Raw genomic sequence first — 27,782 nt, forward strand, 5'->3', positions numbered from 1 at the left:
TCTCCTCATCGTTGTCATCTTTTATTCTTATTGTCCTCCACATCAGTATCACCCCAGCTCTGGCTTCTATTCCTTTACAAACGCTCAGTAAAGATACATTTATATGCAATAGTAAAGTTCCTTTTTAACCTAGAATTGTATATTTTAAATTGCTTGAAAGGGAAATACAGAACATTAACATTAATTATAATTAACACAACTTGAAACTGAATTTTTATGTAGACACTTTTTTTATTTGTGAATACAGTATTTCGTTCTAATAATAATTTAGCATACGTAATGTAATTACCTTTCGCTCACTTTAAGTTACTGTGAAGGAAACTGTTTATGCGTTACTATCTGTACTACTGAATTTATACCAGAATTTACTGCTCTATATCGATAAGCTATAACTTTTAGATAAGTGCAATGTGCTTTACTTTGCCCGCGGAGTAGGAGCTAAGGACGATACAAGCCTGCATGATATGATGACATTAAACTCTGATGGCGTTGAATGATATGGAACGCAGAAGTACAAAAAAGTGGGTGCCAGAGATTTTGGCAGGTGAATTTTGTTAATCTGAACTCCAGAGCGAGTTACTCACCGCTGTTATCTCTATCGCAAGTAACCTGCAGCTGGAAAGGGTGGGATATAAAAATAAATATACAGGCCCCGAGCACCAAAGACGTTTTATAGTTTAACCTAGACTCATTAGGAGCGCTTTTCCTCGACCCAAAATTGAACACTTTCGCGCATCGCAATCTTGAGGTCAAGAGATATGTGACTGCTCACGGTCGACTTTAGTTTTACCCTAATTACAAGCTTGGGGGTAAAGAGTGTTTGCTACAGTTAGAGTTAGGGCCTACTTTCATTCTATATCTTATCATATAATAAATAGTTTTGCAACGTGTAGAGACTGGGAAAACAATTTAATAAAATCAACCGAATCATACTCGTTCATTTTATAGGCAATCTTTCGGGTCGCATTTAAAAGAAGCTAGGAATATTAATATTTTCTTCAGTATATTTGCTAGGCTTCTTGTCATACGTACATGACAATTTTGCTTAGGTTATTTCTTTTAGGAATAGCTCAAGTGTTTTGAATTTAGCGTACATAAAGTCTTTATTTTAGATTAAGTTACTAGCACATATTTGACGAAATACTAGGTTTTTCCACTTCAGTTTAACTGATTTATGCAAACGAAATTTTGACAGCTGGCGATTGCAATTTAACTTATCGCCACGCCCACTTTGTTTTGGGACTTTGTTAATGGCGGACGGTCGTTCAATTTTCTTCAAACATGGCGGCCCAATGGCCACTCTATATATATATCTCTCTTTCTAACTCGTTGGTTAAACCACAGTCTCGTATATACAGTCGCGAAGCTCAATACGTAGTAAATATGCAAACATTAGGTAGTTGCTCACCACTAGGATCGCTAATATCGCCTCATTACAGGCAATGCAAAATAGAACCGTCACAGTCTATTGTTTCTAGCACCCTCAAAACTCAAGCTTCGTGACTGTATATAGTAGACTTTGGTTGAACTATATGCTATTACAGCTATAAGAAAATAGTTCATCACTGAGAGTTAAGGAAAACCTGTTAACTTGTATTAACTGTAAACTATTATAGAAGTAAGCCGTTGTAAGTGGTTACTGGATTATGCTACAAAGTAGTTGATGTTTGGATTCTGTTCTCAACTTTTATATTCAATAATTTTATTATCGAGGAACTCTATAAGACTCTGCTTATAGCACCTCTAACGGCGAATATTTTCACAATGGAGTCGTTTTACTTCAACGGTTATAGGACATGGTTCTCTTCGCTCTTTTATGCATAGCCATGATGCACAGCAAGTCGAATTCTTCGCATTTTATACAGTCAATGCCACCAACCCACCATCTTTGCAATACTCGCCATTGCGGAAAGAAGGTTAGGATTATATACTTTTGTGAAGTTTATCGTGTATCATCCATAAGATACGTTAATGTAATCTTAATGTAAGGTAGTTGAGTGATTATTTTGTAATTCTATTTGTGATATTTTATTGTATATTTACAATTGCGATAGTGCATCCAAGGTATGGTATAATGCAAGTGTGGAAGCCTTGGAGAAATGCCGTGAGTGCTTTGTTAACAGTTGTGATTGTAGTGTCGAGCTCTCCTTGGCTGTGTGTAATACAATATATTTAATGTAATTCAAGTATGGTTATGTCATAGTGATTCTTACTTCAGACTATAATTATTTTATGACGAAGTTTGATTTGCGTATGTTGCCTATTTAACGTATATCTATAGAAAATTATGTTTATTTGGAAGTGCATTTCTATTTATTAAATCGGATAATTGGCCCAGAACCCAGAACTTATTGTCATTTACATGTGAAGGATTCTATTTTGACGTTTTAAGCGCGTTAGGTTGACAGGCAGCTGTAAGGAAAATAATATTTACTGTACTTACACTGCTAGTGCAGTTTTACCGGTGTTTCAAATAGGCCTACCGGTATCTCACATTTTTATTCTGGTTTACAGAGCAAATGTTTAGGAATATAGACCATGAAAGTCCACACCTGTGGAGTAACGGTCAGCACGTCTGGCCGCGAAACCAGGTGGCCCGGGTTCGAATCCCGGTCGGGGCAAGTTACCTGGTCGAGGTTTTTTCCGGGGTTTTCCCTCAACCTAGTACGAGCAAATGCTGGGTAACTTTCGGTGTTGGACCCCGGACTCATTTCACCGGCATTATCACCATTTCATTCAAACGCTAAATGACCTAGATGTTGATAAAGCGTCGTAAAATAACCCAATAAAAATAAATAAATAAATAGACCATGAAAAATCTGGGATAAACTTCAGAACACGGTTACCTTCCGTCCTTTCTTCCTCCAAAATTCCAACTTTGTGCACACAAAATAAATTATTGGCACTGAAAAGTGCCTTTACGTAAGCATGATGATGTACATTCGACAAACGCCGACAAATAGCCTATGCTTCTTTTAGTATCTGAAGCAAATTTGCACACATTTCGGTGCAAAATTGGTGTCGGCACTCAATTTTTTCATTTGTTTACGGTAAGTAGCCCACATATGACTCGACTAGAAATCAAGTACATCAATTGAATTGAAAACATCTTAGAAAATTGCTAAAAATTGAAAATGTTTGATTGGTGTAGATAGGTAGGCCTAACCTAAAAGTGTTTACTTAACGCGTGAAATAAAGATGTAATAGAACGCTTTAAAATGAACACGAAACGCATATTTCATTTCACTTAATATATACAAGGCATACAAAAATCCTGAACTAACCTGACCTAAATTAATCTGTTACAAAGATATACATGCAAGACATACGAAAAGCCTATGAATAAACTAACCTAACCTGTCGCAGATTTCCATACCGTATAACTTAGAAAAAAAATGCAAGTTGGAAGTTTGTGTCGCGTGCTATAGACAAGCCAGAATATTTTATGAAAGCATCTTAAAATTATTTTCAGTGGATTTCTTATAAATATAACGAAATCTGCTTTAGACAGTTAAACATATAGGCAGATACCAGCATTCAAGTAGTTTGCTATGTAGGCCTGCTATATAAATTCCTTATTAATAATAATGTTTGGTAAAAATAAAAGTTCGACCGGCATCAGAGCTGGAATCCGGTGTGGCTTAGTGAATAAAGCTTCAGCATGTAGAACTGAAGACCCGGATTCTAGTTCCGTTGCCAGAGAGAATTTTTCTCTGTTTTATCCATCCTTCATCATATGGTAACGCAGAATTCCGGAAGATCACTTCTCTATCTTTAATAGATTGTCTGATAAAAAATAAATTCATTTTAAAAAATGGTCAAATATCAGTATTTCCTTCTAACACAAAATAAAAAATATATTATTTATTAAGGAATGTAGTTGAAAGAGCATGCTCCATAAAGTCAGGAGCACCACTGTAAATATGGGAAAATAAATTCATAGACTGTAAATTTTATAAAAGGTCTGAATAGAAGGCGAACATGATTTTATATTGTAAACAATTAGGATGAAATAAAACAACCAGAAAATAAGAGAAGTATCTTGTACGAAATGTTTTAAAAAGAAACATGATATAAATGTATACCTAGTTTTAAACTTATTTAAAACTTTTTGAACACTTTGTATGCCAACCTTGGTTAGGTGCCAGTACGTGGCCAAAACTAGGATAAATTTCAGGACACGGATTCCTTCCTTTTCCTCTTACTTCAAAATTCCAGCCTTGTGCACACAAAATAAATTATTGGCGCTGAAAAGTGCCTTTTCGTAAGCATGATGATGGGCATTTGATAAACGCAGACAAATCTGCTCTTTTTAGTAATATAAGATATAATTGTCAGTGAGGAATCCGTATACTGAACTTTTCCCCAGTGCATCCTTCAGTAGGCAGTTTCTTCTCAGCCAGTGACCCACCAATTCCTTTTTCTCTTTCTGATCAATTTCAGCATCCTTTCTTCATCCGCTCTTTCCAACACAACTTCATTTCTTATTCTGTCCACTTCACATGCTCCATCCTTCTCCATATCCACATTTCAAATGCTTATAGTCGTTTCTCTTCACTTTGTCGTAATGTCCATGTTTCTGCCCCCATACAATTCCACACAAAGCACTTGACTAGTCTCTTCCTTAGTTATTTTTCCAGAGGTCCGCAGAAGATGCTCCTTTTTCTAGCCTCCTTTTGACTTCCTGACAGCAGCTAATGTTACTGCTTATAGTACATCCCAAGTATTTGAAGCTGTTCACTTGCTCTACTGCCTCATTTAGAATTCGCAAGTTTACCTTCTTTATTTTTCTTGCAACAACCATGCTCTTCGTCTTGTTTGCATGTATCTTCATTTCATACTGCTCACAGCTGTCATTTACTATTGGTATACGCTTACCTATGTTTATGGTCCCTCTCTGTAGAGTCCTAATGTGAAAGCATCACGCATGCTGGCTCTAGTCCTTATGAGATAAGCATTGTGATAAATTTAGAGAGCTACATTAGGTAGCGAAATCCGGTTTCGAAAATTAACTGTAATGGTTGGGGGCAGAATCATCTTGTTGACCACATGTTACCCTCGTATTGATTGGATGATAGTTCACTTTCTGCTGAGGCATGTGGACATAGATCAGCAGCTAGCTGATTGACCTTGACTCTTTATGGGCTGCTGCTCCATAGGTTTTTCCATATTTGTGAGTAGTTGACTTAGTTAACAAGTGAACTGTGTTTCCAATGTTTGTGCATTTCGGTATCTACTAGGGTTGAATGAAAAGTAATGCCTCCACCATCATAGCTCATGTTTGGATGGGAATATTTTAGTACAGTGCCGGGCATGAGAGTGGCTCCATGTAGCCGGCCAGAGCTGCTCTTATTCTGCAAGGCACTTCAATTCCAAGCCTGAGCAGAACGCTCATGCAGTGCCAGATTCACATTGCAGTTACCTTCGCTGCATTAATATAACAAGAGCCACAGTTCTATTCATTCATTCTGTCAGTACAATAGTTTATAAGGATATTACATCAATCCATTGTACAGTACAGACTTCATAACTCTTGTATTAATTTAATGAAGTAAACTTCGCTCTGCACATATGTACACACGCGCGCACGTGCACACACACAAATCATTAGGCTTATTTACACAATCTATATGCACAATGCTGTCGACCTGGTTGGCGAGTTGGTATAGTGCTGGCCTTCTATGCCCAAGGTTGCGGGTTCGATCCCGGGCCAGGCATTTAAGTGTACTTAAATGTGACAGGCTCATGTCAGTAGATTTACTGGCATATAAAAGAACTCCTGTGGCACATCCGGCAACGCTGATATAACCTCTGCAGTTGCGAGCGTCATTAAATAAAACATAACATTGCACAATGCTTTAACAATTACACAATGGTATTAATAATATAAGCATATGTAATAAAGGATTTAAATCAGAAACACAAGAAGAAAATTAAAAATAAACATTCTCTTAAACATTTTTTGTTTTGTATGAATAAATTATTGTAACAAAATCGTACTTCTATCAATCTGAAATCAATAAATATTTGCTATTGAAACAAAACTTTTTCAAACTCAATAACCAAAATAACTATGTGCTTGTTTTCCGAGACTTATGAGTCATTTCATTTGCAGAAGTTGTTTAATGTTTGGAACAAATGATTTAGCCATGTTCAGTCTCAAGATATTTAGGTTTTCGTCTGACATACAGCTTTCTCAGGTGGATGCATCTTCAAAGTTCGTCATCCTACTGCACAATCAACCAGTGCAATGAGAGCGAGTGACGTACAGTATGCAAGCGTTACACCGCTCGGGAGAATTGCTCTTTAAAGTAAACAGCTCTCATTTCTCAGAATCATGTAATGTGCCCAGCCCTGTTTTAGTAAATCAAACAAATAGTTCTTAGAATGTGACGTTTAATTACATACATTCACTTTTCAACATAATCACCAGATAGCTGAATACACTTCACGAAAGAAAAAAGTCTACTATCTGTTTCCACAACCAACTTCTCACAGCCTGTTCAAGTTCTTTATCAGATCTTCTTTAAGCTTAGGAAAAATATGAAAATGTGAGGGTGCCAAATCTGGACTATATGCTGGAGGCTGTATTTTTGTGAGGTTAAGTCTCTAGAGTTCGGTCCTGGCGCGTGATGTGTGTGGCCTGGCATTGTCGTGCTGCAGGACATTTCCCCTTTCCTTTCGAACCCTCCTCAGTCGCCATTTTAAAGTTCGGAGCATTGTGATGTAACATACTAAATTTGTGACTTGAACTTCTTTTTTTTATGGCGAGTCTTTGTGCTGATATTCCATGGACTGGCGTTTCATCTCTGATTCATAGTCTTCTCTGAAGGTATACCTTCATTTTTGTAACACAAACAAAAGTTCCTGACAAATTTCACGTCTCTGTGCATTTCCATTTCAGGCATCAGGGGGTACCCATCACATACAAACCTTCAGATATCCAAGCAAAGCAATGATATGGCCTACATACACTTTTGAAATACCGACATTGTCAGCAGTTTGTCTCTGAGTGATGTGGAGATCATCATGAATCAGTCTGTCAATTTGTTCCTTGAGAGTCTCTCTGGTTGCTGTCACAGGATGTCCACATCATTGATTGTAACACAAATTGTCAGATGATCCCGCCTCGCTATCTTTACACATGTTGACCCACCGATGCCCGGTGTTCACATCAACACAGCCACCATACATGGCTAGCATTCTTCGGTGGATTTCAATTGGAGAGACACCTTCATCAGTCAACTCGACAGCACATTGCTTAAATCGAAGTGACTGGGCTCCTGCACAGGACTCCATTCTCTACAGTAGGGTGACCAGATTTCCAGAATAAAAAAACGGGACATTTATTAAAGTTGACATGAATCAACAGGTTATCTAAACCAGCGTTTCTCAAACTTTTTTGAAGTGGGGACCATTTTTTTAAGTCAGAACATTTCTGCAGACCACCTTATTCTTGTTCCCTTCAAAAGCAAATTTATCATTTTTGCAGCATATTTTAATACCAGTATACTTATATTTTAAAAGAGAATTAACTAATTAAAATTAATTTAATTTATTTAATTTTATATTAGTATTAACTAATTATGTTAATGTTAAAAGAAAAAAATCATTTTCGTTTTTAATAAACCAAGGCTATTAGAGTTTGGATAATCTTTAACGTACTAACTGAACAAAATAAATATGTTGGTACTGGTACTCACATTAATGAGATGGATAAGCCTGCCGATGCATGGTTCTATATTTAGATCTATGCTGGTAAGCTTAAGTCGGAGATCGTCACATACGAGTCGATTCTGGTGCTTTGTTTTTATTAGAGCTAGTGATGAAAACCCTTTCTCACACAGATATGTGAAAGCAAACTGAATTATAATCTGTAAAGCATCATTGTACAGTTCACTATATTCTCTTTTCACTTTTGATGAGGTCCAGAAATTAACCATACCTTCCGCTTGGAATTTCATTTGAAGTCCGGTGTCATTCTAGAGTTCAATTAACTGTTCTCTTTCACTTAATGAAAGTTTGTTATTTTCAGTATCGCAAGGAAAGGGTCACGAATCTATGAAAATTCGTCATATTTACTTGGAAAATAAGTTTCAAATTGTGATCTCAGATTTTCGAGATGCGAACATAATGTCATTGCATAATTCTTTTCCAATAGCGAAATAATTTTCAACCAAAAAGACTTTAGGGTTGGAAATAGTGAAAAAATCCAAGAATCAAATAATTACCTTGCAGAGAGAGATTTAGTTCGTTTAGTTTTGAGAATACATCTGAAAGATATGCCAATGTACTTAGCCACATGTTATCAGCTGATGTGCAGGGAAAAGATGGCGAGAAACACCACGTTCATAGTGCTTTAAATCCCTCTTTTGTTGCTGAGAGTAGAGTGGGAAGTCGATAAACAGGTAGAGTAATAAATTTCATAAAACGTCAGTATTGGGAGAAAAAAGGAAAGGTGATTGCCGTGTGTCATTTCCAAACTCTGAGATTTTTAGCTATAGTGTGATATGCAATTCGTTAGAATTTTATTTTTTCTTCTGTCCTTTTTGAAGGACCACAAGGGCAGACCTCGAGGACCACAGATGGTCCGTGGATCATAGTTTGAGAAATGTTGATCTAAACATTCATTATTACTTGTGTTTATATTATGTCGGTGAGCAATAAGGTCCAGTTTTATAAATTTTAAAGTAATAAATACTATACTGTTTACAATAACTAGGATATAATAATTATGCAAGTACATAATAGAGTAGCATGGATACTCGGCTTAAGTCATTGTTGACAAGTTTTCATATTGCAACTAGTCTGGATTAATTAGGTTAACTTAATCTGTTTAAAAATTACTTCTGGTTAATTGGACCGTACATCATTTCCATTTCACTGTATTTTGAACTTGTTTCATAACAACATTTTTGCCTCATATTACCTTTGAACTATTTTAACATTCTCCATGAAGATCAACTGTACAACCTGCATCATATTTCTTTAATGAGTGAATTTTCTCTAGAAGTGTTGGTTTTTTCTTCAGAAAACTATAGAAGTTCATGCAAGACACATTTTTGAAATTACATTTTGTGATTAACATGGCCTTCATCGTTTTAACTGAAAACTGATTTCTTTTGTCAGACCAAATTGAATTACTGAATTCATCAATGGAAACACTCTTTCTTACGAAGCTTTGGTGCCAAGTATTCTTAAACAAAACTTAAAATCTGAATTATGTTTGTAAAACTAATGTATTTTTCTTTCATAATAAAATAGAAGAAAAAGAAATAATTTAACAATTATTTAGGGAAATGGGACGCCATTTTTAGAAAACGGGACATTTGACATCCCAAGCATACTTTTCTTGGGACAGGAGACAAGAGGATGAAAAGGGACAATATCATTAAAAATGGCATGTCTGGTCACCTTACTTTACAGCATAACTTAACCATTCACTATAATGTCTTCCCACTAACGTCTGTTATGTTTGTGAAGACTCTACACAAGTTATCAGCACCTGTTGCATGCCGGTTCTTCCATGCACTGACGAGTTACAGAGGTGGAGGCATTGCTTTTCATTCAACCCTCGTAGCACAATAATGAGTTGGAAAATGTTGGCACTATAATGTACGAGTAGGTAGTTTCTGCTGAGCTTATTTCACTTTCACTTTGATCTTTTTCCATCTTATTTTTATTTAAAAGCTATGTAAGTTAAACATTTTTACGCAATTCTGGGATAAAATTCTTTTTTCTTCTATTGAATAATATAAATTTTAAGGATTTATTAATTTTTTTATGTACCGATAAAATAGCAAAATTCAACTTAAATACACCCAGTCTACATTTTGTAAGTATTTTGGCTGTTGGAATGAGTAGTTTTGATTTGCTTTGCAGCAGGTTGTGACAATGCCTGAATTGACTGAATTGGACAAAGCTACAGCATCCATGACTGAGCCAAGGGGAGATGGATCAGGTTCTGGCACTGAGTCTGACTCTGATGACACGATACCAGATCTTGAGGAGCCAGGAACAGGCCAGGCTGCTGGTGTGTTCCCAGGGGCTGCTGCAGCTGGGCTTCCCATGGATATGGTCAGCAAAGCCAAGCAGAGCCGAGGCGAGAAGAAAGCCCGCAAAATTATGTCCAAGTTAGGTCTGAAACCTGTAAGTTCATTTATATTATATTTTCACGCGGCTAACGAGAAAGGCTGGCTACAGCGCGACGTCACATTCTCAATCATAACATGGTCAACATTGAACAAGTTTATATATAAATGCACGTTTAACAGAAGTTTAATATAGCAATTCCTTTGTTTTTTTGTAACTTTGAACATGTGTATATACAGGGTGGAAGGTAAAGTAGTACATTAATTGACAGGAGCCATAGAACTCATTATTTAGAGTAAGTTTTGTCACTGCCACCGGGTATATACCCATTGCAGTGTGAATAAATACATACATACAAATAAAAAAATTATAGGACGGATAGTGAGATAATTACAAGTGTTGCGAAAGCGCTGATGGCAATTGCAAGATTTCTCAATGCCACATAAGTACAGTGCATGAGGATTAAGTTGGCGTGATTTCTACTGTCCTTGTCTGAGGTCCTTGTCTTCCGACTGCCACCAGATGTGACGGGCAAGAGGTTTCCTTTTGTACAATTCTTGGAATGCCCTTTCTCCTCCCTTCTCCCTTCACACTTTTGCAAACCCAATTTGTTGATCTCTCAGTGGCGTCTCGGGGTTGTTCGAGTTCATTAGTTAGTAGTATTTTGTGAATAGTGAAGTGAGTTTGTATCTTTTTTTTATTGAGTTATTTTACGACGCTGGATCAACATCTCAGATTATTTAGCGTCTGAATGAAATGAAAGTGATAATGCCGGTGAAATGAGTCCGGGGTCCACCACCGAAAGTTACCCAGCATTTGCTCGTATTGGGTTGAGGAAAACCAGGTAACTTGCCCCGACCGGGATTCGAACCCGGGCCACCTGGTTTCGCGGCCAGACGCGCTGACCGTTACTCCACAGGTGTGGACGAGTTTGTATCTTGTTGTACCAATTTAATATAATATAATTCACAAATTAAAATGTTTTCGGAGATACATGGTTTCACTATTACCTTAAATATTGTAATGGGTGTTGTGCTCTTGTATTTAATAATAATGGTAGGCAATATGGGAAAACGCGGGTAAGCCTTGAAGTCGGACGGTATGAACATGGTTATTAATGCACATAAATTCTTTACTGGAGAATATGAGGCACTGAAATGCGGAAAACAGACAATATCTGTGCCGAGTTTTATCGAAAGTACTGCTGCAGCGACAGGTATATCATCTCGTGGTGTTAGCAGGATTAAAATAGAAAAAAAAAAAAAACAAACAAACAAACAAAAAAACCAAAAGGACGCGCTAGAAAGCGGAAGTGGAAGTGTGCTGCGAACTCCAGGAAAGAAACGCCTGAACAGAACTCTTAAAAAACGTGTGTAACAGGTTAAAAATGAGCGCACTTCCAAAAGTGACGAAAGAAAATTTGAGGAAGGCCTGTGAACGCATAGAAAAGGTTGAAAAATTTTATTGGGCGAAGGATGGACTTGTAGATGGAAATTTATTATTCGTTCGTAATCAATTTTGACGACACGGACACGGACGAACTTTCTGGCGGAGTGGAGTCAGAATTTGAAGAGGAAGAGAATGCCGCCACTGGTAACTCGTGGTCGTTTGAAGGAGTGTCGACCATCATAAATGAGGGTAGAGAGAGATGGTGAGCATTCTCTCTCTTTCTAAAAGGGACTAGACAAGTAAATCCTCATGGACTGTAGTACCCCACACCCCATGAGGTCAGCGACTTCAAGGGGGTGGGTTAAGTTCAACTACCTTTCACCGTGATCTTGCAGGTGAGGGGAGGACAGCAGCAAACAAATGTACTGAGCTTCGGTGCAATACTTCGCGAGCTAATCTGGGGATAAATCTTCACACGAAAATAACCTATGTAACTCCGGATAGGGACGTAACTGTTATTTGTTTAGTTTGTATAATTTAATGTCTGAAAATGTAAATTAATAACCCGAATGAACAAAATAGCTCGTGTCTGGGCGCAGTTCAACAATGAATGCAGAATTATCAACTTACAATGCAATACACTAACAATTCAATACTAAATATGGCGTAATAATTTTAATGTAAACAAGAAATACGTACAGCAATAACAAGAAATAACGTGAAAATCAGGAAATTATGTCCAAATTAGTGAAAACACTTAGGATTGAAGTTTCAGTTACAATTGATGAAAAAATAAAACTGATGTAACATTGTGAATAAGATGTAATTATCATTACAATTTGTTGTTTTACAAACCACTAATTCTTGGCATTAATAATGAAATAAAGAGTAATAAACTTTGTAAACCAATTCCACTCACATCTTACAGGTACTGTTCAAAATGTCCACCATTAGCGTGCGTGCAGCTTTCACATCTTATAGTCCAATTATGACGAACTCTGGCCAGTAGTTAGTTCTTCACTGTTCTGAATTTCTTCCACGGCCTGGATCATGTCTAAGTACTCACGATTTGTGAACTCTGGCATCTCATAGTTTTGAAATAAACTAAACTGTATTGCTGTACGTCCAACTGCACACTAATGCAATGTAAACATCACAACAGCTGATCAGTTGCGAGTACTAGGCAAACTGTCTGCCGTCTGGACAGCGATGCCAGATTTTTAAACCTTCTGTACGTGACCCGACAATGTTTCCAATGCTTCTTCAATCGATTAATTCAAAATCTGGGAATTTTCTAATTAAAATACTGCTGCAACATGAACATAATAAACGTTCTCTTCGTTGTTATACAAGAAATTAAACCTTATTTTAAACAGTATTCGTAAAATTCGCGCTCGAAATGTCGGTATAAAAGTATTATTTCTTCAAAAACCTTGCAAAAACGAGCAAAATGGTATACTTTTTTGTTCGTCATATTTCAAGGAATCACATCCTACAATTAATGTACTACCTTACTTTCCACCTTGTATCCACCCTGTATACAGGGTGAACTGTAAGTAATGTCAATTCTAGTGGGTGATTCCTTGAGTAAAAAGCAACAAAAAAGTCAAATATCATTTTGCTATATTTTGAATAGTTTTCCAGAAAAACCTGCATTTTAAAATACATGAATTATGAGAAATTGCAATGCTGCTCCCTAAAACCAGCTGAGTTGTGTTGCCCTGAACAAACCTCTCCACCTGGGTTGTTGAAGGTCAATGTCGTCATGCCATGTACATTGCATTTAAACTCTTAAGAAAAAATACAGATGATATACCATTTAATTTTTGTTTTTGAACTGTGTTAGATAATGGAGAATGAACACAGCTTGTTTCAAGTTAAACAAAATCTTTGACAATTTAAAATAAACTCTATAACCTAATTTTAATTAAATGTTGAGAGAACATAGGCAATAAGACATGCTTCTTTCAAACTAAATGGATAAGATTAAGAAATATTCCTACACTCCCATTTCAGTTGAATATTATAGAGATCATGAACAGTGATGATGCATATTTCACATTATAAAAATAAAATTTTAAAATATTTAAAACTAAAGAAAAAAATAAAAATATGATACGAGTAGTTCACGTTGAAGTAACGAACAAAATTTAAATAGCAATATTATGAAACCTGTGTATAATGTTATAGTTTATTACATGAGTAAATGTATGAAACGGACAATTATATAACATTATAAATGAGTTTTATAAACTTTTTTTTTGTACGATAGTATTGTAAAACAATAGAAATAACATCAGATTTGTAATGATGTGTAGTTTATCATGGTCTATGAAAAAGAGGTTGCTATGACAAATTTGATATATTAAATATTATAACACTGGCAAATTGTTTCATAATGTTAACTTTATGGTACAAGTTATGCCTTCTTAATAGAATTCATGACGTTTTAGTTATTGTAATTTTTACGGCAATAGTACAATAATGAGTGGTTTCCAATCTTTCTTGACTGACGACACACTTTACTGAACATCCACAATATCGCGACACACTTATTTGTTTTTTTAATACTTTTCTTCTGGAGAAAAAGGCGGTGAAACTCTGTGTGGAATATTTTATAGCAGTGTATAGCTATACACTGCACGGGAATTTTGTTGTTTTTAACCTCCTTTTTGTCCAACTAAGACTTCCAAGATCTAAGTGGAATTCAAAGAAAAATTATATTAAAAACATAGTTATTCACACATATTTCGGTTCCATGGTGAAAAATGCAACAAAATGGTGCCGGAACGCCGTTCCAATGCATTCCGCTAGAAAAAAAAAGCACTAATAACTTCTATGTAGTGTTGGGCATCCAGTGTTGTAGATTGGTCGATGTTAACATGCAATCGAAAATTCTAAAAAACAAGCAACAACTTAAGTGGCATTACAATAACAAAGGGTATATGTGTTAAAAATCGGAACATATCTATGCTGGATTTTCTATAAAATATTTTTATTATCGTTTTTGAAAACTCACCTATTTAAATTAATGTGAAGTTTACATTTTGTGGGTTGCATAGAGTATAAGTTACATGCCCTTGTGATTGACACACCAACATGTACATCATCTTCAAAATGCAGAAGTCTGTTTCTTTGCTTATTTTCATGGTAGAAAATGCTGATTCACATAAGTACGATGTTGAAAACGGTAGCAAAATGTTTATGGCCATATTTGCAATTGTGAGACTCTAACATCGCGCATAAATCCAAAAAGACTGCACTGAATTGTCTAGAAATTTTGTTTTCATAGTAGAATCGCATGACAAACCTAGCAACGGTTAGGTTGATGGCATTTTGAATGTTGATCTCACCAGAAATACCAAAAGGAGAAATTACCCATTCTAACTTTGAAACGGACAAGATAGGGAAGTACTTTGTTACTGAAGTTTGTAACGCATTTAGGTGTTCTACTATTAACTTCTTCAGGCATTCTTTTTCATTTCCAGCAAGTCAGTTTTCAAAACTCTCAACTAAAGGAAAGGGTAATAATTTACCTGCTATAACGAAGACTCCCAAAGCTTCAATTTTTTTTCGTTTATAAAATCCTTGAATTTTGTTTGTGGCTGAAATAATAGTTTCTGTTTTGTGTTGCATGCTTGCATTTAAAGAGTTCAGTCTCGAAAATTTCGGCAAGATATGCTAGTTTGGCACACCAAAAATTATCTTCCAAAAGTTTAGCATACTTTGGCTTTTCGTTCTCAAAAATAAAAAAAAGTAAGCTCGTCTTGAAGCTCTACCACTCGCATCATTGATTTACTTCTAGAAAGCTACATGAGAATGATTACTTTCTAAATGTCTTTTTAGTTTATTCGGCACCATGGACTGATTTGACAAAATATTTCCACATATAAGACACTTGGAATTTTGTTTATATTCATCTCCATACCATGTAAAACCGTATTGCAAGTATTCATCACTGTATTTACGAAATGCAGTATGCTTTTGTGTACCCTGAAGGGAATTTTTGCTGAAATTATTTAAATTAGCACTGCTGTCATATAACCCAGAACTTGATTCAAATTGTATTTTTTAAATTAAAATTTGTCTGTGATAAAATCTAAATAAAACACTTTTGATAAAATTATGAATTACAGGAACTCCACTTCTTACATTTTTCAAAATCACTCAAATAAACTATAAAATGAAAGTATTCATTAGTACAAATAGGTGTGATCACTTGGAGAGCTGTGGGTCCACCGAACTCGCCCTAAATAGGTGCGTTACTTATATACAAAAATCGTCGTCTGTGAATGAAAAATGCGGCCGTATTTCGTTAATTTGATATGATTACATTGCTCCACTACCCATCTCCCAAAGCAAATTATTCATCGATCTGCTATCACTGTGATGAAATAACCCCATATTCCTGGTATTTATCACGGCAGTGATGAATAACATTAAATTCAGTGGCATTGTAAAACAAATTACTACACTTTTTTGTAAATATTTATGTACATTCCTGTTTGTAGTTATGTAGTTACACTTCTATTAAGTGTAAACTGTGACATCGCTCCTTCTTTCACAAGCAATACTATTGTCACATACAATGTTCTTACCGGGAATTTATGTTAACTTTGTAATATTGTAAGTAACAATACGCATATAAGGAATGATTTCAGAGAAAGTGTAATCACTACAATGGAGTAAGACTCAATTTCAATAATGGTAATGCAAAGAAAAAAGGCCTAATGAAAAACCCTGATTTTTCACAGCCATCTGAAGTTGTTTTTAATTCTACTGAAAAAGTTCATTTTGTCAGTTACAATGTTCTTCCTTGGGACCGTCAAATTCTCCAACAAACTTGTATTTAAAGTGCATCATAGCACTGCACCTTTTAATATGGTCCCAGTTCATGACACTATTGGAATCTTCGCACAGAACACATGTTGGTGAGGGAAGAATGGAGAGTTGAAGTTGCTCTGCTAAAGATTGTGGCCTGATGCTATGTGGAATGCTTCTATCAATTCTTTTCTTCTTTGGTTAGCAATTGTATCTCTCTGTGATAGCATGTTCCATTTTTGTCTTTGCTTGGGTGAATTAAATCTTGATGCACTTCTTCTTTAAATTTATTATTGACTATTACACTTTTACCACATCATACTACTTTTGACCAGTAAAACGGTATGAAAGGACGTCTTTCAACCAATCATGGCTGCTTATCGCACAATTTTATCGCTTCCCTAGCATTTGTTTTATTTATCGCTTCCCTAGCATTTGTTTGTTTTTATCACTACCCTAGCATTTGTTTCTTTATTTGCCAACATTTCAAACTGGAAATTCTTTACGGTACTATAAAACATACTATGCGATCGTAATTTGTTTTCCCGCATAGATAGTCGACTGAAAATGGCAGCTCCGTTCAAACATTTTGGTGAATGTAATGTTAGTGAAATAGAATTTTAATAAGTCAATTAATGTCTATTTTATTGTATTTCTTCTAATCTTTATATACTTCTGTTTTTATCACCTCCCTACGATTTGTTTGTTTGTTTGCCAACATTTCAAACTGCAAATTCTTTACGGTACCAGAGCGGGTAGAAGAGAAAGTGACGATACTTCCACTAGTCCTGCGGTTCATTGCAGAGCAGCTCTCGCTCTGCTTTCTGTTCTCAGTTTCAGGAGCGCTATTAGAGTCAATGCAGATGTTTTTAAAATACCCACTAGATAAAAGTATATTATAATTTATCACAATATTTTATTTATTTAAAAAATGTAATACTACTACACTAACTACTCTTGAGTTATATCATACATTCCTGAATCGTAAATACGAGTATAATAATCAACAGTAAACTGGAACATTCTGTCAGCTTCAGTGAGAAGAACGCAAAAAAAAAGTACAGCTTCGCAAAACTGAACATTTTTGAGTTGTTGTAAGTACATTTTGACACAAAATTATAGTTTTCGATGTACAAGAAAGTATAATATAATATATAAAATGGGACATTATATTTTCACCAATACTTTTTTACTACTGCCAGAGCGGGTAGAAGACGTTACTTCCTCTAGTTCAGTGGATCGTAGCCGAATGGCGCTAGCCCTGTTTTCACTGCCCAGTTTCAGGATCACTTTTCAAGTGAATGCAAAAGGTTTTTAAAAATAACCCATTAGATAAGAATGTATTGTAAAGTACTTAGTTACAATATTTTACTTCTTTAAAATTGTAATATTACTATATTAACAAATTGTGAGTTATATAACACAACTCTGAATAGTAAATATAATAATTAACCGAAAAATGGAACATTGTGCCGGCTTCAGCCAGAAATACGCAAAAAAAAAAAAAAAAAAAAGTACAGCATCGCAAAACTGAAAATTTTTATTGCATTATAAAGTACGCATTGACATGAAATTATAGTTTTTATACACAAGAAAGAATGTAATATAATAAAGGAGACACTTTATTTTCACCAATAGTTTTTATCTACTATTTAGTCATTAGTTGCAGTTGTATCTGGTTTATGCGTAATTAAGGGGAACAAAAAATATTATGTGCACCTTAGACTCATAAATTAAGCTTCAATATTATATCTATGCTAATGTAAGTTTTGATCTTTTGAAATACCTAGGTTATTTTGTGTTTTGTAAAATTAAAACAATTTGGTAGCACTGTATTAAGCAGTTGTATGCTACTTATTGGAGAACATTAAATTAACGACTTTTCCATGAGATCTATTACTTTCTCATATGCCAATTATAAATCTCTTATGATGTGGAAACGTATTAAACAAATGTAATAAAATTGTAAACCAGATTAAGTTCTAGCCTAGATGCAAAGTAGAATTATACTGTACTTTTGTTACCGAAATAACTATTACATTAATTACGACTAAAGTGCTATTATTAAAAATAAAATAATTAATAATTGAACATGTATATTTAATGAAGTAGAAGCTAGGTGCTTGGATTCAATTAGGAGTTCACAATTAGCACTTTAATACAGCACATTTTTTAACCGGCACATAGATTGAAAAATCTTCACATGTAGAAAGTCTATGGTAATCATCACAAGATAATCATTTTCTAATTCCAAAATATCGCTATAGAGGATCCTAGTTAATTTTTTTCTGTCTGAATATATTTAAATCTGCTATCCCACAAGAATTAATATATTTCGCTAGTGCTCTGAATTGTCACTCTAAATAATTCAAGGGTTCTTTCTTAGGCAAACGTGTTCTTTGTATTGCCAATTACGTGTAATATATTTTCTAAAATCGTGTAATGCTAGAATCCTTTGTACAGGGCAGACGAGGGAGTCTTTGAGTTCAACTTATCTGCATGGTCGTTCATTCACCTTTGAATTCTTTTGTATTTTCACTTTCCTCGAACCCATCACAGTTTATGACTCTAAAAAATGTATCGATTTTGAAAAACTCACACTAAACAGCTGAAATGCTGGTCTGGAGTTCATTCACTGGAAGGATTTACGGTCAATGTAACTAGACATAATTTTGGGCATTCAGGTGTGGAGTAATGGCACATAAATGCATACAAGCGCATGGTTAGCTAAGGTGTTCTTGGTTTTCGGGTGTCATGTCCAATTATTTTTTACTCGGATATTTAACGATGCTGTATCAACTGCTGGGTTATTTAGCGTCAATGGAATTGGTCATAGCCAGATGGTACTTGGTAAGGATACATTGTTATGAGAAAGGATTGATGTCCTCTTCGTTGGATATTTTCTCTTCTTTTCTTTTTTTAAAATATCGAGGCAAGTTTGGGAAAATATGTGTTATAGCATACGGTTTTGGTCGCCAGTTCTTGCCTGGAAGTCCTACCTCTTTACTGGCAATAATCAATTTATCGGCTCTTACAATCAAAAGTCGCCCTCCGTAGCGCAGTTGATATAGCGCTGGCTTTCAATGTTCGAGGTTGCTGGTTCGATCCCGTCCGAGATCGATGGCATTTAAGTGTGTTTAAATGCGTCAGGCTCAAGTCAGTAGATTTACTGGCATGTAAAAAAACTCCTGTGGGACAAAATTCCGACACACCGGCGAAGCTGATATAACCTCTGCAGTTGCGAGCGTCGTTAAATAAATCATAATTGTAAAAAATCACAATCAAAACCGCAGAAAAATGGATATCACAGATATAAGAACGAGCATACAGTTTTCTGTGTTCGTGGAATTGCTCTACACCACTTCTGAAAAATAGTCTAGTCTATGGATGGATAAAAGAAAGTTTTTTCCTTACAGATTATAGAGTATCTATAATTGGAATTACATCAAGAACAAAACAATTAGGCGTATTAGTACTCGGTCACATAAACGGCACAATAAAAATCACCCAAACACCACAAGAAATATCTTCTTAATTCCATAGCAGAACGGGTTCTACATGCTCTGTCAACAGTATTAAGAGGAAAACTGCAATCTTAGAACGATCGCCACGCCAATGTTTCGCTCAGTTGCCGCGGTGACACTAGGGAGTTTAAAAGTCCCATTAGACCCTTGCCGAGTTACCACACTTTCTATTCTAAACGCTCTGACGGTACTATAAAACATGCTTTGTGATCGTCATTTGTTTATAGCATAGACAGTCAACTGAAAATGGCTTCGTTCAAATGTTTCAGTGAAGTTAACATTAGTGAAATAGAATTTCAGTAAGTCACTTAATATTTTATTGTATTAGAGCATTTTATTTTTTCTAATTTTTATATACTTCTAATCATGTAATAGTTAATTAAATCCCACTCGAGTTTTGATTTTCACTAGATAAATCAAAACCTCTAGTGAGATTACTGTTGATAATTTGAGTTAAATGTGTGTACTATGATTCTTTTCTTTTGTTCACAGGTCCAGGGTGTTAGTAGGGTGACAATTCGCAAGTCTAAAAACATTTTGTTTGTTATTAACAAGCCTGACGTATACAAGAATCCAGCATCAGATACATACATAGTGTTTGGAGAAGCTAAGGTTAGTTTTTTATGTTGGAACAAATTTTTTCAGGTAATTCATTGCCATTTTATTGTTCATTGTGTTGCACGAAAGTGAATCTCCAATTAACATGTCTCGATGTAATAATTTCTGATTTGATAAAAATGCATTTGGCATCAGCGCTATTTAGCAACCACAGCCAATTTGATGCTCTTTAAGAGGGGAGAAACAAATGCATCAAGTGGGCACTGTTCAAGAAAAATGAATGCTTTTCTGTTTTGAATTTTGTAGAGGTAAAACAGGCGAATTCCATCTGTATAGACTTAGAATAAAGTAAAAGAAATTAAACCGATCCATCTGTATAGACTTAGAATAAAGTAAAAGAAATTAAACCGAACTAAAAACGTGAAGGGCCAAATTTTTTTGATAATAATGGCAATAGTAATAGAGCCCTCTTATTAAACGTTATACAGGGCTTTATGAATGTAATAAAAAAAATAAGTCAGGTGGTCTTTCAGTGAAGCAGGAAATAAAAAACTTATAATTTTTCTGTCCCTGTTAGAAATCACGTCATTCACCGTATGATGTCTGACATTGCTTATGAATATTTCTCGAATATATCTTCATATTGTTTGAAAATTTCTTCATCTGAAAAATCTTTTAGATCATTTTAGAACAATATAACTATTTACTTTAATTATTTCCTATATAATTATTATAACTTTACTACAAACAAATACACTTGATCAATGATCAGTCAATAATTAGCAAAAATCTGTTGATCATATCTGATGGAAGATTGATTTTAGATCAAATAATGATTGTTTTTTCTGCAGCGAAAATAGAACTGATGGCCAATCAAACCCTCCTTGATTGTTGTTGGTTTTTCTGTAACCGAGCCTTAGTTTGTTCTTTTTGAATGAGTGTTTGTGTATGGAGAAAATAAGTATTCGAAGCAATTTATGACTGGCCACTAGCCAACGAAAGGTGAACCCGTAGAAGTTGTGTAGTTGCTAACCATGATCATAGGTGAATGCTGAAATGAGTGGGATTTGCTTGAGCATTATGGGGTAAATAAATCATATTCATTAAAAAGGACCATTTACTAGTATTGTTAAGTGTGATTTTTTGACAGGTTGTAACAGATCACCCTAATCCAGCCATTTTCATCTGGTGTGCTGCAAATGATCCGCTGGTAAACAATGAGAAAATGAAAATAGTTGTCATAGTAAATTGGAAAAATAAAAGTGAAGAGTAATAAAAAAATTGAGTCTACAAGAGTCAACATTCAGCGAACATGGCACAAGCCAACATTCAGTAAACACATTCCCTCTAAAACTCTGAAGATTCCCCCCTGGTTGGGAACCACTGGTTTAGATTGTATGAGTGTGCCGCAGGATTTTAAATTACACCTTTGGTGTGCCACATGTTGAAAAAGGTTAAAAAACGCTGCCCTAATCAAAGGAAGCACTAGAAGTGTAATAAATGATGATTTTATTCTAGATTGTTCCTTTATTCCTTAATAAATTGTGCCAAATGAAAATATGATCGTTGTATCCCCACATATGTTTGATTCAGAGTAAGAGTCAACTATCTGGATTACTTATCGGCACATTTGGTAACATGGTTTCAAGTTGGAAGTGAAGTGTTGTTTGTTCAGATCATTTGTTGGAAAGTGACACTTTCAATTATACAGGGTGATTCACAAGGAAAGGTAAAAAATTTAGGATGTGAATTCTGAAGTTACTGAGTCAAAAAGTTGATATGAATGTGGGTCTGTTTTCAAATGGTTACAGCTCTTTGATTTCACAAAAACTTCTGAGATTCCATTGTACTAACTCGCATTTAGAGACAGATAACGGACAAATTTAAAGTTTATATTCACGTATGCATACATACCTAATATTCTAGATGTCGGGGTCGATGTTTTCGCACATTTTCAAAGGTACCTCCTTCTGCTCCAATGCACTGTTGTGCTCAGGCGTGAATCACGCTCGTCGCTCAGGAGAGTTGCTCATGGCTATTCTTTATGCTGCATCCAAAATACGGTCGATTAGCGCCTCTCTCGTTTCCCCCTTCCTTTGCTATAACAAGTTTTTCATTCAACCCCATAGACAGTAACTGTACCTGTATAACTACTGTAATGTAGGTAGCTGATTGAACTCCTGTGAACTGGTAAGTGATAGTGTACTTATGTTATGTGCTGGTTCTGTGTCATTACATCAGACCAGGGCAGGCAATTGGACATTTGTAGTGCCCCACCACCCGGTTTGTTTCTCTTATCTACATCACTCACAATGTAGATTGCAATGTTACATCATTCATTGTGATTGGTGACTTGTCTCACATTCTCATGTCAGCAGCATAAGGTAACGTCTGATTCACACTGGGGCAAGACGTTTTGCCAAAAAAAATGCACCTAGCTCCACCATCGTTCGAAAACAGACCTATGTTCATCTGAACTTTTTCACTCAAAATGGCCTAAGATATCGTATCCTAAATTTTCGACCTTTCCTCGTGAAACACTCTGTATTATGTGTATTGTAGATTGCCTTGTAAAAACTACAAAATTGTAGGGTTAGTAGAAACCTCTTGTTGAGAATGTTATAACTTCTTGTAATATTAAATAATTAGACATGCACATGCGTAAGTAGTGGTTATTTTTGCTTCATAATATGTTTCAGAAATTGTCTTTAATATTGTTTATTTTATATTCTTTCCAGATTGAAGACTTGAATCAACAAGCCCAGGTAGCAGCAGCTGAAAAGTTTAAGGCACCTGAAGTTTCACCAGCAGCTGAAGCAGGTGGCAGTACAACAGTAAGTTAATTATTTTTATATTTTATGCTATTAAGTACAAATTCATGTTTGTAAGAATTACGAGAGGCTCAGTTATTATAAATTTATTATACTTCTGTCACTGATGTGTAGTCTTTGAATGTAAACAGTTTTGTTGTTGATTTGTCAATAGCATTAGGCACTTAGTATTTGTGCATTTGCCTTTTAGCTTTCCAAAATAAAGTTGTCCTATTTGAAGTTAAACTTTTACATGAACACAAACAGTTAAGATTTACGTTGTTTGTACCACAACTACATTTTCACAGTTTCGTAATATAGTTGATATTCAAATGGTGTTACGAAGCATAATAGTGATGTATGGCAAATGAGACCACTTCTGAAGAATTTAAGGTTAATATTATAAATTAAAAAAATGTTTTTGGACGAGATTACATACATAAAAACAGAACCTAGATCATAAAGTATATTAATTTTGGACTTCATTATCCTTAATTTTAAATATTCTCCTTCAACTAGTTGCAGGACCTTTGTATAAATAAATACCTTACCCTCTCTTTAAGAGCATTTTAAGGGGAGGGTTCAGGGCAGGAGTACTAATAGCTTTTCACCTCATTGGGAACAAAACATTTCCTCAATACCTAAAGTGCTAATTTTTAAGAGTAACATTTTGTGCTGATTATTTTTCCTCCAATATATTGTAATGGAACCCACAAATATGAAAAATTACTTAGTCATGAACACAATGACACAATATGTTTAAAAAATCTTAATATATTAAAAGTAAAGATTGTCTTCTCATTAGGGTGATTTTCCCTACTGCCCTTCACTCTTGTTAGTGCTTCTGGTTTGTGTTGAAGTGGACCAAGTTGACGAGTCCTCCATTTGATAAAAATTGTAATCTGGTTGTAAGAAGTTGGTTCTATATTGTTTGAAAAATACAGTTTTTCACATATACAGGAGTGTTTATCTGAAATGCGACAAATTTGTACTTGGTCTACTTCAATTTTGAGTTTTTTAATATTAAGCAGAAATTTTGATATGAATAATGATTAGACTTCGGATTTTAGGTAAAAACCTATTTTAATCGTTAAAAGATAAGTTCATAAAAACTTGCAAGTACACGTTTCATATAAAACTATGCCTAAAATTGGTATTTTAATAGCACCTAAAAATGCCTATTTTGACCTATTAAGTATGTTTTATCTCTAATAGGTCAAAACACCCATTCATATTTTGAAAACTTGTATTTTAAATTCCGAATGTGTTCGTGGTTCTGTTGGAAATGTTGTTTTCTAATGCAGGCGTTTGACAATAAAGTCATTTGGAAATAAAATACAGGATAATCTGGAGCAAGTTATACAGAGAATTGTAGGACTGAAGGACCTGCGTACTGCTTCAGATATCCTAGCAGGGAAGAACATGGATTTACAATGTAACATTCCTGTCCAATTAGTGTCGAAATTGAAATACGCCCCTGTTACTTCAGTGGGTGTGGGGCGTTCATTTTCAGCTTATAAATTTGTGTTCAGTGATAGACGGCATGCTTTTTAGTTTAAAATTTAGAAAAGTATTAATCATTTATATAAGCTAATTATGGACATTAACGGAGAAAGCTTGGTAAAAATTGATTATCTTTAACTTGTTTGTGTACTGAATTTATATCTAAAACTTATTTTTCACATTTAATTGTTTAGTTTATGTATAACTAGTTAGATATTTGTTCTTGTACGTTTAGTAGTAGTGGTGGTAACGGTGTATAAGCATTTAAAATTATTAAATTCTAGAAGTGAATTCCTGATGATTTGGAACGTGTTTTTAAACAAAACATTATTTTTTTGTTAGAGCCTACGTGTTTTCAATTCTTTAGAGACTATTTCCTACACTTTTAAGCCTATTTTAGGCACCTAAAATTACATTTTAACGACCTAAGAATCCGTATCCTAATGATGATTCATGTAAAGAAATACATTTCATGTTTTTAATACCTTGTTTTCAGTAAACAGTATAGTATTTGCGAGTAATGAAGTTTCTTTAAACTGTGATCCATGAAGTGTATAAAACTACATAAATTTTGTTCAGTTTATTTAAATTACGATAATGTGTGTGATAATGCACTACTATGATGATTAATTTCCTGTCAGGTTTCGCACATTAGGATTCATAAATTACATTGCTGAGAATCCTTGGCAGGCTGAGTTGTGCACAACTTGCTCAGAATATTTTAAGCATAGCTAACTCACGAAAGCAAGTTCAGTAGGCCATGTTTTAATGCCCTTTTCGTAGGTGGTTGCGCCCATCCAAGAAGAATCTGAAGAAGAGGATGTCGATGAGACTGGTGTGGAGGAGAAGGACGTGGATCTTGTGATGTCCCAAGCAAATGTCAGCCGTGGAAAGGCTATAAAGGCACTCAAAAACAACCAGAATGACATTGTCAACGCAATTATGGTGAGTATGTACATTTATCATTTAGAAATACACATTCTTAGGTTTTGTGTGATGGATGTATGTGATAAAGTAATTCGTGCAACATGAGATTGTGGATGCACAATGTTTGGAAATGTCTGTTAGGTCAAAATACTACTTTTTTTTAAGTGTATTAAAGAGAATCTGACGTGTACAGTATAACACCTGCATAGGTGACTAGATACCTTTAGGGAGGCTGAGACATAGATGGGAAGATAATATTAAAATGGATTTGAGGGAGGTGGGATATGATGATAGAGAATGGATTAATCTTGCTCAGGATAGGGACCAATGGCAGGCTTATGTGAGGACGGCAATGAATCTCCGGGTTCCTTAAAAGCCAGTAAGTAAGTATAGGTGACTAGATAGGTGAACAGAATACAAGTACTGTATTTCCCCCCCCCCCCCTGAAATGTACAAGTAAAAACGGCGGCCAAGCTGTGGTCTCGGATCTTCTGCCAATTCATTGTCTCGGAAACTTGTCATTAAGAAAAGTACATAGCTGACATGTGAAGTGAGGAGGAGCATCATCTTGCTGATAAATGGTTCCAGCAAGAAGCTGTGCCTAACATAGAACACGAGTGGGGTTTAATTGACTATTACACAATTAGAAGAAAGTATATAAAGATTAGAAGTAACGAACTACTCCAATACAATAAAATATTAATTGGCTTACGAAAATAAAACTCTTCAAATGTATTATGTACCATCTCAACATTACAAATATTATGCTAGATGCTATGGCTAGATGGCAGTAGCGTGTTATGATTAGCTGTTTTCTTGTTATCAGTTGTGCCAACTATGGAATCTTCATTGAACTCTGTAGAGGGTTACTAGTCAAGAAGGCTTTGTTGATTCAATTTCATTTTTATTAAAACAGTTGCATTATCCGGATCCCAGTAATCGTCACTTGACAGATGATTTTCAATAAATCTTAGTATTAAACAATCTCTGATACGTGACTATCCATAATATCATATAGCAGAAGCTATAACATAACCTAAATAATATAAACAAGTGTTAGAAGAGTTCTAATTAACGATGATGACATAAAAAATAAACATGAATAATTTTAAAAGGAATAATTATTGAAAGTACAATTTTCAAATTTGAATGTTTTAGTGGTTGGTGATTCAGTTGATGTTATATTGGTGGTGATTCAGTTGATGTTATATTGGACGTGTGCGTAAAAGAAGTGGAACTCGTTGATGTACATGTTGTATTCCTCAATTTATTCAGGATTTCTGAATGGTGCTCCTCATTTATTTGTAAATAGGGATTCAGGGAAGATGCATAGCTATGACCAGTGATCTTTATTAATTCTTGTTCTTGAATGCCAATACGAGTCATATTTGAAACTGCTGTGCATCGACTGGAGTGGTTTGTAATTTTCTGTTTTTTTGACGTCCAGACCAGTGTAGTTTAAAATGTTGGCAAACAAAGAAACAAATGCTAGGGTAATGATAAAAATAAACAAATGCTAGGGAAGCGATAAAATTAAACAAATTCTAGGGACGCGATAAAATTGTGCGCTAAGACATCCTTTCGTACAGTATTATGACGTAGTAAAAGTGTAATAGTCAATGAAATCTACATTGTACATCCTTCATAGACTTTGTTTCTGCTAACCAAAGAACACGTTAGATTTTGTGCTCAATCTTCCACATAGTTCTAGCTTCACAGAATTAACAGTTAGTCATTTCTCAATCTCAGTGACAACCATTGTTACATAAATTGCAAGAATTGCACTACCAAACTAGGTAAATTTATTTCTCTTTGGCGTATATATTTTAAGTTGTAGCCATTTGTTTTATTGGTGTTTTAAGTGGGATACAGTGTCTGTGTGCGTGTGTGAGTGAGTGAGATGTGCGTTATAATTATCATATTAAAATTTATTTATTTATTTTTTCAGGAGTTGACAATGTGATGGAATATCTACTCTCAAATATCTGTATCTTGGATCTCGAAGAATTGCCATCTTATCTGATAGCTGCTTTATGCTCCTGTGGATGACAGTTGTCGATTTCACTTACACTGTTTTTTATGTTATTTAAAATAGTCCGATTTCTTTCATAAATGTACATACCTAACGACGTGAAAAAATAAAATGTTTTATTGAAAA

At 35.0% G+C, this 27,782-nt stretch overlaps 1 protein-coding gene across 5 annotated transcripts; it reads left to right on the plus strand.

Moving 5' to 3' along the window:
* Positions 1-1,764: 1,764 nt before the first annotated feature.
* Positions 1,765-27,782, plus strand: Nacalpha (nascent polypeptide associated complex protein alpha subunit). 5 transcript variants are annotated; one of them, XM_069832054.1, is made up of 6 exons: positions 1,765-1,916; positions 9,883-10,149; positions 20,319-20,438; positions 23,123-23,218; positions 25,481-25,642; positions 27,573-27,782. In XM_069832054.1, exons 1-6 carry the CDS (start codon positions 1,797-1,799, stop codon positions 27,585-27,587), a joined length of 780 nt encoding a protein of 259 aa, XP_069688155.1. In that variant the 5' UTR covers positions 1,765-1,796; the 3' UTR covers positions 27,588-27,782. The 5 variants fall into 5 exon arrangements, with proteins under 5 accessions (XP_069688155.1, XP_069688165.1, XP_069688166.1 ...); XM_069832064.1 differs by having other exon boundaries at positions 1,885-1,989; XM_069832065.1 differs by lacking the exon at positions 1,765-1,916 and adding an exon at positions 2,040-2,064.

The sequence above is a fragment of the Periplaneta americana genome, chromosome 1, assembly GCF_040183065.1.
Source record: "Periplaneta americana isolate PAMFEO1 chromosome 1, P.americana_PAMFEO1_priV1, whole genome shotgun sequence".
Lineage (NCBI taxonomy): Eukaryota > Metazoa > Arthropoda > Insecta > Blattodea > Blattidae > Periplaneta > Periplaneta americana.

Coding starts and splice junctions, on each gene's coding strand:
- Nacalpha (XM_069832054.1), top strand. CDS start 1,797: ATGGTTCTCTTCGCTCTTTTATGCATAGCCATGATGCACAGCAAGTCG. Junction 10,150..20,318: donor CCAAGTTAGGTCTGAAACCT/GTAAGTTCATTT, acceptor TTTTGTTCACAG/GTCCAGGGTGTTAGTAGGGT. Junction 23,219..25,480: donor AAGCAGGTGGCAGTACAACA/GTAAGTTAATTA, acceptor CCCTTTTCGTAG/GTGGTTGCGCCCATCCAAGA.